Source organism: Bidens hawaiensis, unplaced genomic scaffold (assembly GCF_021521415.1).
Source record: "Bidens hawaiensis isolate Kalapana, Puna unplaced genomic scaffold, B.hawaiensis_p1.1 tig00044604_1, whole genome shotgun sequence".
NCBI lineage: Eukaryota > Viridiplantae > Streptophyta > Magnoliopsida > Asterales > Asteraceae > Bidens > Bidens hawaiensis.
In genome coordinates, this window is record NW_027497905.1 from 93,033 (window position 1) to 113,566 (window position 20,534).

At 36.5% G+C, this 20,534-nt stretch overlaps 2 protein-coding genes across 2 annotated transcripts; one reads left to right on the forward strand and one right to left on the reverse strand.

Moving 5' to 3' along the window:
- Positions 1-1,002: 1,002 nt before the first annotated feature.
- On the forward strand, positions 1,003-9,770 carry LOC143595057 (tryptophan aminotransferase-related protein 2-like). The gene is made up of 5 exons (XM_077074196.1): positions 1,003-1,295; positions 7,157-7,460; positions 8,455-8,735; positions 8,816-9,117; positions 9,360-9,770. The coding sequence occupies exons 1-5, from the start codon at positions 1,051-1,053 to the stop codon at positions 9,542-9,544; spliced, it is 1,317 nt and encodes a 438-aa protein (XP_076930311.1). The 5' UTR covers positions 1,003-1,050; the 3' UTR covers positions 9,545-9,770.
- A 5,713-nt stretch (positions 9,771-15,483) lies between these two features.
- LOC143595060 (oleosin H2-like) lies at positions 15,484-15,870 on the reverse strand. Its single transcript, XM_077074200.1, has one exon. The coding sequence runs from the start codon at positions 15,868-15,870 to the stop codon at positions 15,484-15,486; it is 387 nt and encodes a 128-aa protein (XP_076930315.1).
- Between the last annotated feature and the right edge of the window lie 4,664 nt (positions 15,871-20,534).

Below are 20,534 nucleotides of genomic sequence, written 5' to 3' on the forward strand. Positions count from 1 at the left end.
TTTTCTTTTCTCTAATAGCTTTCATTCGTGAACTTTTTATATAAAAATTGGATAAATAATTGTGTTTATTTATTTTTCTTGAATTCCTGACATAAATTTTGTTGAAAATGGAGTGGTGTTCAAAATATAGCATTTTTTTGTATCACAAGTTACACAGGTGCCATTAACATAAAGGTACGGTTGTGACCCGTATCGAACCTGATGAACAGTATCGCTACCTGATCTGAATTATCAGAACAGGTACCCGTATTCATTTTTATGGCTTTCGCAATGGTGTTTATTTATTTTGTCTTGACATTCTGATTTAAATTTTATTGAAAACGAAGTTGCACTCAAAATAAATAACGTACATACGTTTTCATAACATCACTTTTCCGTGCATTCCAAGTATATCGTCGTATTTTTTTCTACGCATTGATTCCAAATACAATATGTCATAACTTGCTAATTATATTTTGCTAGTTATATATCTATTTAAAAGCAAAATTCCGAACACCCAGGATCACTCTTTCGCCCAAAGAACAAAACATGGTGACCCAGCCAATCTATTTAGAAGTAATCTATAGCTGATAAAACTCTGAGACTTAGCTTAAAATAAAATGCTTCAAACAAGACACAAACTCATGATTTCTCAAACAAAACTTAAACTCACGATCTCTTGCGGACTAGTAATAAGACTACTACTTAACCAATTAATCTTTAGTTGCTAGTCATATCCTAAAGATAAAATCCAAATTCTCTATAGTCCCCTTAATAAAATATTGGTTACTTTGAAACATAAATATAAAAAGCCTATAAATGAAAAAAACAATAAAAATAAAATTGAGCAAGTTGAAAAGCTTAACAAGAACCGGCCTTAAAATCACATTTCCAACTCTAACACACATTCCATTTCTTTTTTCTTCTTTCTTTTCTCTCATCCCCTCCAAATTGATGGCCATACAACACTCAAACACACCTATCATTTAGTTATGTTCAATGCCCTGAAACTAATTCCAACAAAGACTTGAATCCTTGAGTTCACTGCTGATTTGAAACTAAGTTGAAGAGATGGTGGATTATATGTTTTCTTTAAAGAATGTGTTGGTGATATCTCTAGCGATGAATATGGGCTTGATTTGGAAGATGAACTTTGATGATGAAGAAACACTAGCATCCAAATGGAGTAACAAGTTTCATTTTCATGGCTCTGGTTTTAACTTTAATGGTGAGAAGAAAAACAACAAAGATGCACAGAAGATTCTGGCAACGAATCCAGAGGACGAGGAAGGTGTTGTCATCATCAACCTAGACCAGTGAGTACTCTGCTCTGGTACTTGTTTTATATATCTAATCAAACTAAGGGCTGAGGGGTGTGGGGCTTCAACGGGGGCGCTAGAGCCCCTCCGCTCGCGCCCCCAGGCGCTAACACCACACCACCGGGGCGCTAACGAGGGCGCTAACGGGGCGCTAACGCGAAAAACCATGCAGGCGTGAGTGTTAGCGGGAGAAGAGAGAGAAAAGCTTGTCTTGGTTTTAGAAAAAGAGCCGTTGGGCTCTTATTAAATTAAAAAAAAAAAAAAAATTTCCTATATAATACCCCATTTCACCTATTTTTATACCACAACTTAACTGGATCTAAAAAAAAGTTTTAGAAAAAAATTTTTTCCTATATAATACCCCATTCCTGTATAATACCCCATTTCACCCATTTTTTTTAGTACTTTAATTTTTATTTTATTTTTAGATATTAATGTGTTTTTTTTATTAATGTGTGTTTTTTTTAATAATTTATGAGTTTTTTTAATAATACGTTGTTTGAATATATTTATAAAAAAATAAAAAAAAAATTCGCTGGAGCCCCTGCTGGAGCCCCTCCACACCAGGGCCAGGGGCTCCAACACCCCCCTTATCCAGTTTCTCTCTCTGCCACACGTCATAATATTATTGGTTGGAGCTCCCATTAAAGCCCCCCACACCCCTCAGCCTAATAGTAGTCCAATCTATATTATTATTTTTTTTGGAAGGCCAAAGTTTATAAAAAACCAAAGAAAACTCAAAAGTAAAAAAGCAAGAGGCTATAACACAAACTTATAATGGAAAGTTAACAAAATTAAATTTGCATTCCCGGGTCTAATGAGGTGTTTGAATTCCTTATTTTATCTTCTTATAATTTATTAACTTTTATAAGTTAAAAATGTGTTCGGGTAAGACTTCTTTAACCTTTTAAAGAAGAAAAAAGAAGTTTTTATAAGTTAGAAGGAAGTAACTTATCAAAACAACTTATATAAGTCAAAAGGAGATGCAAATAAGAAATCCTAGACATGGCCTAAACTTGTCCTTTTGCTGCTATAAAACTTGTCCTTTTGCTGCTATATTTCAACTATAGGAAGGAATACACTTTCTAGCTTTGCAATTGAACACTTTCTAAGCACGTACTTGATTTTCATTATTGATCTATTATAACTCTTTTTTCCTCTCCTTTCATTTGCTTGATCGTATTATTGTTTTAGATTTTTTTTGATCGTATTATTGTTTTAGATTTCTTTTGAAAAGTTTTTAAATTTCTTTGAACGACCAAAAGTTTGTAAATATAACCAGGGATTATGAGATTTTTTTCCCGAATACCCATACTCTTACGTTTGGTACTCGTACCAGTACATGGACATGCACTGTACGTCTGTACTTGTACCCGTCTATTCGGTATGGGTACCAGACTTATTGATTTGTTTCAATTAATAACTAGTAACAACCAACATTAATGAATTTTTTATTACGGTTGATTTGTTTCATTTTTAGTTTTGGTATTATGTTTTGGTTTTGGTATTATTGATAACTGATTGTCGGTACCATACTGCTATTGATATCAACTTTAGTGGAGATTTTTTTTTTAAAAAAAAAAATGGTACCAAAGCGAACGCCATACCTAAAGTACCCGTATTCGTACTTATACCATAAAATTCAGGTCCGAGCATTGGTACCCAGATTTACTGATTTTCGGTGCGGGTACTTTTGGGTACATGTACTGTACCGATCTCATCCCTAGACTAAACCGAACCAAACCGGACGAGACCTTCTTTGTGTTCGTCCACTAAACTTTTGTCGGACAAACGGAAGGTTCACGAACACTCAATCGAATGAAAATTCTGTAGGTCATGAGTCACAATAATATTTAAAGTAATAAACTAAATTAAGTATAACGATACTCTCGTTATAAAAGGGAAATATCGTAGTAGAATACCGTGTACAAAACAAAAAATAAAATAAATATAGAGAACAATTTATATAGATTTATGTCTACGTCTTTGGTGAGAACTTCACCAGAAACTTCTTGATTCGAGTCTTCCGCACGTTGAGTATCTTAACGTTCGTCTTAGTTTTTTTCTTAGTGTGGCTACAGATTCTTATTCTTGACCCAACTCCATTGGCTACAACAAAACATGAACATAATAATATATATTGAGCGTTGGTTGAGGCACGTATTCAATACGCTTCCCATAAATCAAATTTCGGGTCTCTACTAAAGAGTAAGTCTGTCTCCCAGGTACAACAGCCGAAACAGTATGTACTGCCGGGAACGGCTACACGCCCAAGGTTACATCGGGTATATCGGTGTTCTTGAAAATGAATAGGTTAGAATAATGTGGTGAATGAATCAAGTAGAGAGTACTCATCTCTTACCATATGGATTTTGAGTGAACACCCTTCTTCTACTCTCAAACGAGGCACAAAGCCTACTAATATGTATAATAGTTGAAAGAAAACAAACAAGTGTCTCACTTAATTAGTGACTTGATGTTATAATAAAAACTCATTAAGTGTCATCAAGCTACATTACCCGAGAGTTTCACCAAACCAAGAATTTATATTATTATTACAATAATTAATTTTCATGCATCATTTCTAATTTTCCAACAAATTCGAGTTCGCGTCCGTCCATAAGGAATTGAGTTTGTCCGTGTCCGTTTGTATTTGTTCATTAGTATTGTAACATGACATTATCGGACACTAACAGACAAAGCTACCTAAAGAAAATGTTTCAAGCTATTGAACTCCTTTTTTTTCTTTTCGTTGAACGCTTCTTCATTATTCGCTGCTTGTGCTTGTTCAGCACTGGCAGTTGGATCATGTATAGCTTCATTGGGTTCTCCATAGTTAGCTTCAGTTATAACATCTGAATAGATTCTGAACGAACATAAACACATTGAACCGGACGTTAACGGACGTTCACGAACAATATTAAACAAGCGCGGCCTCTATCCGTGCTTGTCCGTTAAGCATACCACATTAAAGTATTCTGTTCATGTCCAGTTCGTTTATTAAACGAACTCCCGCCAAACGGACGACCAGTTCACTCACAGTCGTACTCATGAACAATAACATTTTCTCTACTCCACTCACAACCACGCTATAGAAAATAGAGTACACTCATAGAACCTATTGTGAATGCTTTAATTCACATAAGGTAATCCAAAATTTGGTGAGTGAGTTTTCATATTATATGAAGTGACTGTGACTGGTTGTGAGTAGTGAAAATATAATAGATTTGGTAAGAGGCATCGTTCATAAGAGTGGTGACAAAATGACTGTCAAGTAGTAGCAGACGGTATGATGTGTTCCCGATAGAAAGTCCGTCAAACTCTGAAAGCCGGCTAAAAAAAAAGTAAATGTTAAAAAGAAAAAAAAGCCTAAAAGTAAATGGGGTTGTGATAAAAAAAATAATAAAAAACGACAAAGACACTAACGTGCGCCACTTAAACATACGTTTATGTTAGCCAAGAGACAAGGACAATACAACGTGAAGTCCGACGGTGAATGTCAGGGCTCGGGGAGAGAGCTACCCGTTTTTACCCCCACTTCCCAATTCTCGGGTCTACTGTATAATTAAATACGAGATTAATAATAAGATAATAATAACCTTTTTCACTTTATTATTTAGTTTAGTTTAAAATAAATAAAAGTAACAAAAAGGAGAAGTCCCATTCCGTTGCATGTCCACAGTGTAGTTCTATTCATCGTTAAATCAAATACAAACTTTAGCAAATAATTAAAGATCAAGGAATCACGTTACCACCACTCGTTTATGGCAACTTGTGTTTCTCATGTCATGTGGTTGGTTGGTTAAAGTCTACAAAATAGAACATGTTACTTGCCATGTCAGTACCACTGCATATAGCTAGCTTGTTCCTTTTGTGGTCTAATTGTTTATTACTGTTCTGCATGGGGTTTCGTGACCTTTGATTTGCTTTCGAAAAGATATAATGAACCACTAAACTTCATCATGACTGTCTGATTATAATATTATAATTATCAAACACGTAATCAATGAGTTGTGAAGAGGCTAAACACCACTTAAACACGAGGGCCTTTTCTAGTTTGTATGTCTACTAATTGATTAAAGTCCTGATTAAATACGGAGTAATAATTAAAATTAATTACATTACACCAAAAAATTTAATCATAAAAAGAGAAGGAAGAGATATGATTGGTCCTTTGACCAACTGTTTCCCCAAACTCCGTCATTTCAAAAACGAGAATATACAAAACATTGTGAAAGCGCTCACTCCGTACTGGTGTGAGAGTGTTTTTGGCTCAACTACTAGTTGTGTCAGGCTACGCTACACTAAGACAGCCATAGTTCGTTTCCTGTGCATTATTCCTATTTCCCGTTCTAAATAAAGTCCCGGTTTCGGTTATAGATTACAACCATTATTCCTAAATCTTTTTTGCAGTGGTCCAGTCTTTTTCATTAGATACCAAAAACAACCACACAAATGACCCATCTTGTTAATTGCTCTCCTTCATAGGGTCGTCTATGAGATTTCGAGTATTCAAGACGAGTATAAAAGAATGCCTTATAAAAAAGATATCTAGATTTTTTGTCTCAATTAAACATAAACAGAGTACTAAATCACTAGTCCCCTTTTTTTAGAATATTTTTGACCCTATTAAACATAAACATTTTAAATGCGAAATTAGTAGGCCCTTTTTCCAGATTTTTATTGGCCTAATTTCAATTATATGGATTATAGTGGTTTCCTATATTTACAAACTCATTATTCATGACTTATAATCTTTTTTTGAGTGGAAGAGAGACTTATAATTGTAAAGTTTGATTAAAAGTATACTATTTAATTAAATTAAGAGACATATAAGGAATGGAATGTGGAGAATAAATTTAAGTAATGAACAAAACTTAAAAATTTAATGTTAAAGTTGATTTTTAGTTAAATTATATTAATAAAGATAAAAAAATAGGATGTGAATGCTCTAATGTAGGCATTTTCATCTTATTCTTTATTCAGAAATATCCATTCTTGTCTTAGGGATAGTAATTTTGTTAGAAATTTATATATACATATTGTTGGACTGTGAAACCTTTTGGGACTTTGGCCTGGTTGGCAAAGAAGAAGGAATTAGGGTGGCTGACCCTAATTATATTGTTTTCTTGTTGTCTAAACTTTGCTAACCATAATCATGTTATAATATGTACACCTTTATGATGTAATTATAATCTTTGCACCTGCATATAATGAAATAACCTAGTTGCAGCCCGTGGACGTAGGTCCTCCATTGAGACCTAACCATGTAATAATCTTGTCGTGTATCGTTATCGATTATTTTATATATCGCGTGACATCGTGTGAGCTCAATTGTGTGTTTGTGTTTTCGCTACGCCACTTGATACCTAGCTCAAATTGATTGTAGTTCGCGTTAGGCCTGGAAATGTGGCATGCATCTAGCCAAAATTACTATTGCTTTTTTATGTTTTCTTTCGGTCTAAGCTTAGTGCGAGCCCACAAGCCCCGTTTAAGTTAGTAATTGGGTGATAGATATCAAGTTAGTATTTTACCATCTTAATTAAGAGCAGTCAACTTAGTTTCAGCAGCATTTTCTGGGATACTTGTATTGTATATCACAAATGAAGATAGATGTTAGACAAGATCTGCCTTTACATACCTACTTCAATACAATTCTTTAATCCTTGTTGCTTGCATATGTTATGTTCTTTTTTTATTATTGATTTCAAAGTGCATATTATGATCTTTACACATGTTACCACGTTTCCATTGTTTTTCCAAACGTTAAAATGATTCTTTCATCATATCTTGACCAGACCATTAATTAATGAATTATTATTATTTTACTTATTTTGTTAATATGTGACACTTTCTAGTGGCAACCCGACTATGTATGAGAACTTTTGGAAACATAAGGGTGAAGAAACAACCGTTGTGACTTCCGGTTGGCAGCATATAAGCTACTTTTCAGATATAAATAATGTATGCTGGTTTCTGGAGCCCAGGCTTAAAAGCTCGATCATGAGTCTGCACAAAGTGGTTGGTAATGCGGTCACAGAGGGTCGACACATTGTCGTGGGAACAGGTTCCTCACAACTTTTTCAGGCTGCACTTTATGCCCTTTCACCTCATAACGCTGCGGGTCCCATGAATGTGGTGTCGGCTGCTCCATTTTACTCGGTAATTTAACCCTTAATCTATAAACTAGTTTATGAAGTCACACATGGTTTCATGCTTTGTGTAACTATTTACCGATTCTTTCTTGTGAAATCAAAATATAAAAAGAAAATTCTTTCGGTATTGATGAGTGACTAATGGCTTTGTTCCCTGTGATTGCATATCCATTAATGTTGTGTTTGCATGTGCTGGTAAGACATTAGACATGTGTTTAGGTCACTTACTTACCAAGGCATTAAGTGATTCAATCCGTTGCACCTACGGATTTGGTGAAACTGAGGTAACTTAGCATGGAAGTTGGAACACAACATGATTTTAGCAAGTCAACGGATTACTATGTCAACTTAAATGACATGATACTTGGAGTACAAATTATCTAAAAGATAATTTGCATGCCTGTATTAGTACTATTATAGTTTGATGCACATGTGAGCTCACAAAATAGATATTACAAAAATTCATTATAGTGATGATTATGTGATATCAATAGATTCATACTTGGACTACCTCAACTGAGATAAATGGGCTAAAAAATGGCCCAACTCAAGAAGGGCTATGTCTAGAGTTACCAGTCCATAAGTTATGATTTATTTTCGATCTGAGTAATATGCGCATTTATTTATTTTTTAATGGCGAGCCCAAACGCCTAAATTCTACTCTTGGAATTCATCTAATGTCCATATTGTGGGACTTGAACCCGCACCAATTTGATGGGGATAAATAGTTGATGCCACTTGGCCAAGAGGCCGCTTTTTTTTTTTTTTTTTTTTTTTTGGTGTGGGGTGGGGATGGATAAATGCAAATATTTAAGAAGTCAATTCCAGCTCAAATTTTGGCTAGACCTATCATATTTAGACGTACACTATAAAAGAGGGCTTGACGTAATGTGGTTTAATCATTCCGTATTATACTAGTTTTTCTCAAGAGTATCCTCTTTGTTACTATTTATGCTTTCGCTCTGCGCCATTTTTAATAGAATTGTTAAAATTTCTTGCAGGCTTACCCATTGATGACCGACTACTTGAAATCAGGATTACACAAATGGGCAGGTGATGCACATAAGTTTAACAAACAAGAACCTTACATTGAGCTAGTAACTTCTCCAAACAACCCAGACGGGTCTACTCGACAAAGCGTAGTCAAAGGAGATAAAGGAATCTTGATTCATGATCTTGCGTATTATTGGCCACAGTATACACCAATATTATCACCTGCAGACAATGATATAATGCTCTTCACTGTCTCCAAAAGTACTGGCCATGCTGGTTCCCGAATCGGGTAAGTCTTGTTACCATTGACCTGTCACGAAAAACATCAATTAACCATAGAAACGTTTGTCTTTACTTGAAATGTTGTAGTTGGGCTCTTGTGAAAGATAGAGAAATTGCTAGAAAAATGACGACGTTTATAGAGATCAACACCATTGGTGTATCGAAAGATTCACAAATCCGAGCAGCAAAGATTCTGCAAACCATATCCGATAGTTGTGATCATGCCAACCAAACACATGCTGAAACTTTCTTTGATTATAGCTACAAACTCATGGCACTAAGATGGAAGGAACTTAGAGAAGCCGTGAACAAAACCGAGCTTTTCAGTCTGCCCGATTTCCCACTCGAAACATGTTCATTCAGTGGCCGAACTTTTGGACAACTTCCTGGTAATAATAATAATATTTTCTGTGTATTGAATAACTGAAAACTAGATCTCTTTATATAAAGAGATGACGTACACTGAACAATATAGTGATAAAGCTAACCAACTGATGATAATAATTATATTTCAATAAATTCAAACTATAGTAATATGATAACTAACTAAAAAAATTTATTTATGATAAATAAAGTAAAAAAATATATATAACAAATATTAGTAGAAATAATTGATTTTGTTATGATGCAGCATTTGCTTGGTTAAAATGTGAGGGACAAGTGGATGATTGTGAAGGGTTTACGAGGAAGCATAAGATTTTAACAAGAGGCGGGAAGCATTTCGGTGCTAGTATGAAGTATGTGAGGATGAGCATGTTAAGTCGAGAGAAGGAGTTTAAGATTTTAACTCGAAGGCTGCCTGCAATCGTCTCTTGAAAGATGATGGGGGCGCGGTTAGATATGTAAAAAGATGTTTGTTTTTATGTTGTCGATGCTTTACATGACTATTCGCAAGGGTCATTCGACTTGTTCTTAAGAAAACATCCATCACTGATCTAGGTAGCTTATATAGTTCATGTATGGCTAAGCTTCGTTCCATGTTTCATGATCGTGTCATGTCGCGTGACTTAAGTTGTATTTGTGTAAGGTAGATTCTAGGTAATGAAGCAAATATGGTTAGATGGCTAAGATCCGTAACTTGTTAAGAAACAACTATATATTTCTAATTCTAAAAAAATATAGTAATGTAACAAGGTATAACACCATCTACACATTAAGTTAAACAAACAATCAAAGTATTTTTAAATATATATAATTTTTTAATTTGATGGAAGATGCATTAACCATTACATTTACAATTACAAGTAGATGTTTGACTCAGTCTGAACCGGTTTTAAAACCGATCCACACAGACCCATAATTTGGTTTTATGCGCCTCTATCCGACCCATAATTTTTTTTGAAGCAAAAAAAAGCCCAAAACTCTCCGGTGTCTAGACATGGTCCATGGGCAAGTTAGACTTGACTTTTAGTACTTGGAAGAGTTGAAACCCAGGTTATAACCCAATAACCTCTTTCTTTTGAATGAAGATTTTTATAACTCTTGTCGTTTGTAAGACTTGAACCTAGGTGTTACCTTTGCTAATAACCTACAACTTTCTATTTATTTTTGAAAAATTGGATACTAAATTTAACCAGTGACTAATGTTTAATACTTATCATTTCCATTACCAAGAGTCGAACACAATCTTACTTATACATCATAGGTCCACCACACTTGTCATTCACCTGATTTTTCTAAAAAAAATGTGTGGTTTTCTGGATTTCGCTCATGAAAAATGTGGTTTAACATTCTCTAATGATCATCCCAAATTCCCAATCACAAAGAACGTAGTTCATTACTCTTATCATTTTGCTTGTAATCATCCATACTAATGAAATCGAGTAAAAATCAGATTTAAATCTATGATGTTTATTTAAGTGAGATATAAAAAACTGAAATTTAGAAATGTCATTGGTGGATGTGAATTAATATCGTAAGTTAGTCGGTTAGTCACAGTTTTAGATTTTTAAAATCTAATTTGACTTTATCGTGGTCACTTTTTTCCCCTTTTTGTCCCTCCCAAATGGTGTTATATACGGAAAATCACAAAAACAAGCTTTTTGACCAAACATTTAACAAACATATGATATTGACTTTCAGCATTCCATCCAATTAAGAATGAATATAAACAAGACTGGATATGAAAGCTATAACTTAGTAGGCATAGGCATATAAGTTACGTACAAACTGTACACTGCGTTCATAACAAGTGTAAAGGTACTTTTCGCACTCGTTGCACTTTCAGAGACTACTTTTCAAAGATAGATTTCATGTCAACTTATGTCTAATAGCTTGGTGAATCTGGGCATTCCTATTTTGTAAGGGTGAGAGGGTGTGGTTTATCCACTCAACCAAACTATTCACTTAACAAACCAATAAAATAGTCAGGTATCATTTGATGGCATTGATAGCCGAAAGACAAGGGTGCATGCACTAATTGGATGATATCCCGATGGTTGAGTGTTATGTGTCTTATGTCCAAAGCTTGATGCAAAACTACTATCGAGCCAGGGGTCTCATCGGAAGCAGCCTAACTTTACTATTGATGAAATATAATGAGTGATCTCATCGGAAGTAGCCTTTCTATCCTTATGGGATAGAGGTAAGGCTATCTACATCTTACTATTCTCTGACCCTACCATAACTTTACTATTGATGGAATATAGTGAGTATGACGACCGATAAAACCAATAAAATAGTCACTTTAAAACAACCAAAACCACTCAATCTAAAAGGGTGGTGTAACAACTCAACAAGTAACTATTAGGATAATACCACCCCAAGTCAACAGTGATTTTCCCTTTATACACTTCATAAAGCATTCTTAACTTATTCTTTAAAGTTGTCAAACTCATATAATTTAGGGTAAAGTTTAAGAAAATCATCAAAATCATCTCACCAATCCATTCCTTATTATATGGATGAGTTATATGACAACTAGAGTAAATCCCTAAATATAGGGACTCATTTTTGATCCATACTGTAGGGGTATGGTACTAAACCCGGTTTTACGACCCTAAATTTATTATGTTTGGCTTATTTTATTACATGGACTAATACAATGTTATTGGCCTGAGGGGGTTTTGTGGAGGTAACCCTAACTGGGCTAGGCCCATTAGGGTACCATGATGGTGACCATGAGGCTCTCTATATAAGGAGGTCTCCACCTTCTTATTAGAGGGTCATGCTCAATAAGAGCCACCACCACTTTTTTGTGTCTGTAAACAAGAGATCTTTGAGATTTCTTAGCAGTCACCTCCACACCCCCGAAAAACCATTGCAGGTCTCAAGCAACCGGAGAAGAAGATCAAGACGTGGTTCGTTCATCTCGAAAATCCGTGGAAACATCGTCATGGATCAGGTCAGATTCATTTCATGCTTCGACATTGGCGCCATCCGTGGGACGGCAACGAACTACCCTTCGATTTTCGTCTCGGCTGTCAGATCTCTCCCAGGAAAAACCCAGATCTGGAAGTTTACAGAAAAAGGCTTCAAGGCTTGTCCTATTAAAGCTCAAAAAGATCAATAGATCTAAAAGAGGCTTCCAGATCTGTGCGAGAAGAAACTACCTGATTCGGATGATCAAGCCTCCGGATCTGTGATGGTTTTAAATCCGCTCCGAGCTTCAGATCTATCTAGATCTGATTTACAGATCTAGATCTAGATTACAGGCCTGGATTTTAGGTTTAAAATTGCAGATCTAACTCTCAAATTGCAGATCCAAAAAATTACCAGACTTCCGCCGCCATGTACGCGCGGCCGCGGATTCTCACTCCGCAGCCATGCATGTACCGCCGCGGGAACCACCATGTGGGTTTCGCGCAAAAGACCTCCATGGGGGTTTTGCGCAGAAGACTGCCACCACGCATGCTCGCCAGCGGGTCACCATTCCGCCGACATGCGTGAGCGCCCGTGGAAACCACCGCGGAAACCACCATGTGGGTTTTGCACAAAAGACCTCCGCCATGCACGCGCGCCCGCGAGTCACCACTCCGTCGCCGTGCATGCGCACATAAGGCCAAGTGCCAAACTTAAAGGTTGGGAATCCTCATAAACCCATATGGCTACGCGCCATACTTAAAGGTTGGGAATCCTCATAATATCCCATATGGCTACACGCCATACTTAAAGGTTGGGAATCCTCATAATATCCCATATGGCTACGCGCCATACTTAAAGGTTGGGAATCCTCATAAACCCATCAGGCCACGCGCCAAACTTAAATGTTGGGAATCCTCATAAACCCATCAGGCCAAGCGCCAAACTTTTGGGAATCCTCATAAACCCATCAGGCCAAGCGCCAAACTTAAAGGTTGGGAATCCTCATAAACCCATACGGCTTCGCGCCGAATACAAGACTGAACGCGGCTCCGCTCCTTTCAACATGCGCACCACCATGATGCTTGAGCGCAGTCGCATATCACATGCTCATGCACCACATGCTCACGCATATTACATATGCTCATGCACCGCATGTGCTCATGCATCACATATGCTCATGAACCACATATGCTCACGCATCACATATGCTCACGCATATTACATATGCTTACGCATCACATGCTCACGCATATCACATCAGTGCACGCAACATCTGCGCATGGCGCATGACACAAAGTCTACGCGCACGCGCATGCAACATCTGCGCGTGGCGCGGGACATAAAGTCTACGCGCATGCGCATGCGACATCTGCGCGTGGCGCATGACAAAACCAAAGCCTATGCGCAAGCGCATGAAACATCTGCGCATGACATACAGTCTACGCGCACGCGCACGCAACATCTGCGCATGGCGCATGACACAAAGTCTACGCGCACGCGCATGCAACATCTGCGCGTGGCGCGGGACATGAAGTCTACGCGCACGCGCATGCAACATCTGCGCGTGGCGCATAACACAAAGCCAAAGCCTATGCGCAAGCGACACAGCAAATGAGAATAGTCTAATCCCAAATCAGGATAAGGACAACCTCATTTAGCAGCAATGAACTAGGGGACTATCGTGGTATACCACCACTGCATTATCGCGATGGAAGACATCCGAATCTTAGGGCGGGAGCCTAACAATATCCCAAACGGCCACGCGCCAATGTTCGGCTACTAGTCGCACAAGCACCCATAACATTATTATTATGGCCATTTGTGCCTCCATTATTATTTTGAAGACAAGCCGGGATAGTCATCCTGCGTAGAAGAGGCCTTTGTGGGCCAGTCATTATCATTATTATTATAGCTCGTAAGCCGCAACTCGCGCAAGCTTCATTATTCTTATAGCTCGTAAGTCGCGTCGCGCGCAGGCTTTATTATTCTTATAGCTCGTAAGTCGCCTCGCGCGCAGGCTTTATTATTCTTATAGATCCGTAAGTCGCCTCGCGCGCAGGCTTTATTATTCTCATAGATCCGTAAGTCGCCTCGCGCGCAGGCTTTATTATTCTCATAACTCGTAAGTCGCCTCGCGCGCAGGCTTCATTATTCTTATAGCTCGTAAGTCGCCTCGCGCGCAGGCTTTATTATTCTTATAGCTCGTAAGTCGCCTCGCGCGCAGGCTTTATTATTCTTATAGATCCGTAAGTCGCCTCGCGCGCAGGCTTTATTATTCTCATAGATCCGTAAGTCGCCTCGCGCGCAGGCTTTATTATTCTCATAACTCGTAAGCTGCCTCGCGCGCAAGTTATGTTACATTATTATCGAGATGCGCGCTCCATCTTTTATCAGGCCTCGCGCCACTATGATGCGTGCTATATCTTATTTATGCTAGGGAACCATCATTATCATAAGGACCGCAACATGTCACCATCATGAAGAAAACCTCCCAAAACTCAAAGACAATAAAGACAAGGCCGAAGAAAAGGGAAAAAACCGCCTCATGGCCTAACACACCTCATAAAGTCCAGCGCTCCACCTAGACGCTTACGCGCCCAGGAGCAACGCTGGACTTGGGGGGCTTGTAGGGGTATGGTACTAAACCCGGTTTTACGACCCTAAATTTATTATGTTTGGCTTATTTTATTACATGGACTAATACAATGTTATTGGCCTGAGGGGGTTTTGTGGAGGTAACCCTAACTGGGCTAGGCCCATTAGGGTACCATGATGGTGGCCATGAGGCTCTCTATATAAGGAGGTCTCCACCTCCTTATTAGAGGGTCATGCTCAATAAGAGCCACCACTACTTTTTTGTGTCTGTAAACAAGAGATCTTTGAGATTTCTTAGCAGTCACCTCCACACCCCCGAAAAACCATTGCAGGTCTCAAGCAACCGGAGAAGAAGATCAAGACGTGGTTCGTTCATCTCGAAAATCCGTGGAAACATCGTCATGGATCAGGTCAGATTCATTTCATGCTTCGACACATACCATATAATATATCACATATCTCCCAATCACCATTTACTATATAATAAGATAAAAGAGAAAAAATAATAAAGAATTAATTTATAAATATGAATTGAGAATAAAATGTGGAAAAATTTTGAAAAATGATAGATAAATATATGGAATGATGGCTTTTAGCTAAAGTATAAGGAAAATATATGAAATAGGAAAATATATGAAATAGGGTGTGAACGATCTTAGTTGTTTACATTACCTAATCCTTATTCTACCGCATAAAATAAAACCACTACACAACATTTATTAAACACTGAATATATTCTACAGGCCCATCATTTTCTTTTGAGACCTCTGGCCCTAGGCTTTTCTTCTCGGATCCTCTGGTCAATATCCTTCACCTTCTGGCCCACATAACCCACCTGTATGATCCTCCTCACCTCTTCACTTAACATAATCCACCTGCTCATGCACCGACCCACCGCCACGTCTACCTCGAGTCATCCGCCGGAAGAAGTTCACTATGTAAGCCATCGAAGAAAACGCGGTGAGTCCAAAAGCACCAGATGATATGAACCCGGTGACAGTAAACACGACGGTTAGCATAGCTGGGACCAGTATGGGGCTGAATAAGATGAAAAGTGGAGTGGAGATGGTGAGTACGATGAGAGTTGCGGTGAGGGTGAGACCGGAGAGGAGGAAGCAGACGCCGCCGATGGGGAAGAGTGTCAGGACTGCTAGGACTTTTGATGTTGAATAATAATATTCATCGTCTTTTTGTTGGTGTCCATAGTTGTGGTTGTGGTGGCTGTGTAATTCATGTTCAGCCATTGACGGTGGTGAGTTGCTAAGTGATGAGTACGTGGGTCGGTGGGTGTATATGTAAAGAGGAGAGGAGTGTGGAGTGTGGACACGTGGGATATGAGTGACAGATGTTACTTTACAAGTTGATATATATTTACATCGTACACGGATGCTACTCTTGGAGCAATTTTTTTGGTCTTGAGAAAATGACCAATTGACCATGTGTGGGTTTCGTACATATTTTAACCTCCTAAATAACTTATAAAAAAACAAGATATTGTAATAATGGGTCTAAGTTATTCTATAAAGGGAATAAAAATAAGAAGAATGAAAAGTCATAACTAATTGACATGTGTCAAGTAGGGACGAAAGAAAAAAAGTATAGAAGTAATATTACACATTTTCTCTCTTCACATGCAAGTCACATGTTAACCCCCCTATCAATTTTAAACGTCTATAACTTTTTCATATGATATTTTTTTTTAAAAATAAAATTCATTATAATAACAAACGTTTTTTTACTTTTAATACGAGTATAATTTGTTATATAAAAATAAAAAATAATTTACGTCATTGTGTCTTTTTGCTTACCATTGTGTCTTTTTTCGTCATTGTGTCTTTCTGTTTATTATTGTGTTTTTCATCATTGTGTCTTTCAACTGATCATTGTGTTTTTTTAAATACTAATAACACCGTTGTGTAATAATATATATATAATGAAAAATACCAACAAATTATCTAATACATAAAACACAATGATGAATGCATATTCCACAATAATGAATACATATAATATAACAATACAATGGCCTGAAACGTAAGACACAATGATAAATACATATAACACAATGACCTTAAACGTACGACACAATAGTAAATACATATAACACAATGACCTTAAACGTAAGATACAATGGTAAATACATATAACACAATGACCTTAAACATAAAACACAATGGAATATACATATTACACAATGTCTTGAACGTAATACACAGTCAACATAAAGACACAATGACCTTAAACGTAAAACACAATGGAATCTACATATTACACAATGTCTTGAACGTAATAAACAATCAACATAAAGACACAATGTGTCACACCCCGACCAAAGGCGGAACATGCCGGGGTGCAACGTGATTGGACAAATACACAAGACACTATTTAAAGTGACAATATTTAAACAACTCATTTTATTTCAACACATCTCGTCCACACAAACAAGTTGAATACAAGTAGCAATTATGTTGTTCGTTTTACTAATATCCTAATAGTCTTGGTAACGTTTTCATCAAGTCCTCGAGTCAACAAAAGTCAAACCTGTAACATTTCATAAAATAAAGTTTGTCAACACAAAGGTTGGTGAGCAATTCATAAGTTTGAGCATATAAGTATATAGTAATAAAAAGCCACAAAACTTGTATACAAAACGATAAATAAAAGCAACAACTTGGATAAATTGACAACCGCTAATAGAATTACGTTAGCGCCACCTAGCTACAAGGGGTTGCCAAGTAGTCTAGGATTTAATAGAATATCGTTAATTGCATTACGTTAAAGACACCTTGCTACAAGGGGATGTCAAGTAGTCTAGGATTTATAGATTCAACCAACCGAAAGCGATAAACACATAGACATATAGCATAGAACACCAAATCAAGCAAGTATTTAAGTAATGTATACAATCACGTTTGTGGGTTTAAGATTCAAGTAAATAAAGCATTTAGTTTGATAAGTATGAAATGTCACCCGAAAACAGAAGATGGAAAAAGGGGTATGAAAGTACTCACCTCGATTGATGAATAGAGAATTAATTAATGATGGACATATAGAAAGCTTGTGAACAAAACGAACGAATACGACTTGAAACGATAAACACCTTAGCTAAAAATAAATAATGTAATATATTAATGAACTTGAAACCATGATGAAACTATATTGGAAACATTAAGTAAGAATGTTCGGTTGTTAATCGGGTTACCGGTTAGTTTGTTATTGATTAGAGACTCGTACTTAAATGATAATTAATATGAAAATAATATTATTTTATTGGGCTTTTAAATAACTAAACCAATATTAAATAGCAACGAGACGAGTTTTAAATCAAGAGTTCGGTTTTATAAGAATGAATTGATATTAAAGTTTATAATAATATTATTAATGATAATAATAGTAATGATAATAATACTTCTAAAAAGATATGTTAGATATATATATATATATGATAATAATAATAATAACAATAATTATTTTCTACAATACTAATAATAATAGTTACAGAATAAAGGTCTTGGTATTAATTAAAGTGTCGTTTATAGAAATAATAATAATAACAATTAATATTGATAGTAAAATAATGATACCATACTAAGTTTTGATTCGGTTTCTAAACGAGTTCTCCATATTAAAGATCTATTAACAAATAGAACATTTAGTACTAATAATTAGAAATAAATAAGGATATACATATTTTTATAAAGAGTTAATAATAATAATAATAACAATAATAATTGTTAAAAATAATGAGTTTTATATATTTGAATAGTTTTATATTAATTATACGTCTTTTAACAACGATAACACAAAATCGGTTTTAACGTGGGACTCGAACTTGGGTCTTGACGAGACGACTCAACAATCCAAATCCCGAAACACAATATGTTAACAAACCAATTCCATAATTTAAATAACAAAATAAAACCAACTCTTTCCCACAACAATCAACACCCGATAACCCTTTCCTTAATCCATTAAATTAAATCCGAAAACGAACTCGATAATGAAATCTTAAAATACAACATCATGTATTATGTTAAGCCGAGCAAAAACCGTAAATAAACATTACCTACTCGAAGCCGGAGAGGAGAGAAGCACGGGTTCGTTGGAAAAGAAAACGAATCGGAGAGAGATAGAGTGAGAGAGAGAGAGAGTGACGTAGAGGGGGAGAGAGAGAGAGAGATATGCGGGAAAGAGAGTGAGGCAGAGAGAGAGAGAGAGGCGGAGCTGCAGTGCCGGATTCTCTCCGGAAAGTTCCGAGGTCGCCGGAAAACCGAGAGGGAGAGGGGAATGTGGTGATGGCGTTGAAGGTGGTGGCCGGAGAGGGAGAAGGGGAATACGGCCGGAGCTCGGGTGTCGGAGGTCGGGGTCGCCAGAAAAACGGCAGGGGAGTGGGTGGTGCGTCGGAGGTGGTAGTGAGGATGGTGGCCGGATTTCGGTGGTGCTCGCCGGAGGCGGCGGCCGGCCGGAAAAGAGAGAAGAAGAGAGACGGCGGCTGTGGTTTTGTGAATTAGGTTTAGGGTTTATTCTATTTATATAGATGGTGTATAGATGTTACATTTTTGGCCCTTGAAGTTCTAAACAATGTTTAATGTGAGTTTAAAAGTTTCCAAAAGCTTATAACAAACTAACGAAAATTAGTTTGAAGTATTGAGTCGGGTTTACAATATGAAAGTTTACAAAACGAATATAAATCGAGACTCAAATTTGACGAATGTCACACAATGACCTTAAACGTAAAACACAATGGAATCTACATATTACACAATGGCTTGAACGTAATACACAATCAACATAAAGCAAATGTTGAGCACAAAGACACAGTGACAAACGAAAGGCACAATGACGTAATCTTTGTTTTAATTTTTATCTTTAATATGAGTATCAATTGAAAAACTTAATGACCAAAATATATAACACAATGCATAGAAAAACCCAATTAAAAAACATAATAGACAACTAAATAACACAGTACAAAAAAACCCACCAACTTTTTTTTATTTTTATATAACAATATGATATTTATATTAAAGATAAAAAAAACGCTCGTTATTATGGTAAAAAAAATTCTAAAAAAAACGTCGTATGAAAAAGTTATAGACGTTTTAAAATGATTGAGGAATTGACATGTGCCTTGTATGTGGAGAGAGAGAGTCATCATAAGTGGGTTATTACATTCATGCCCTTTTCATCAATTTTTATTTTCAAATTAATCTCCATCATCCAAATCTAAGATCAATGGATTAGATTCCTTCTCACACTTCTCATTTTTGTTATCCTTTGTATTTTAACTTTATCCTTGTAATAATAATTACTCTAGTTAATTGTACATTGTTTTATTATTCTATCTAGTTATTGAACCTGATATCCCTCTGCATATGGTAATAGAGAGTTTTCATTCTGTTTTGAGGACCCCCAGGACGGTCTTTCCCTGTGTTTCCTAGTCTATATAGGTCAAATCTCATCTGCTAGCGCTTCTTCGTTGCTTGGTCGGGATACATTCATCGATTTCTTATAAGTCACATATGTATTTGATAAAAAAAATGTCAATTTTTACCGTTCTAATCCTCAAAGTGTCCGAATAAATCTCAACTTCCATATTTTGTCAACTCAAAATCCTTCTAAGCCGCCCGTTTTTTTGTTAGTCAAACACCACCATGTGTCATTCTTATGACAACTTAAACGCCATCATAAATCTTTCTGGGCTGCCTATTTTTCAGATATTTCTTACAGGAAAGTCCAGTCGGTCGCCATCATATTTTTAACCCGTTAGCTACTGGATTTTTGAAATTATTGATGGCTACCGGATTTGTTTAAAATATCATCCAATGCCAGATTAAAAATAAGGTTAGATAAGGTTATTCTTATAGGGCCCAAACGAAGCCATACCCATCCCCTAAATAAGGATTAT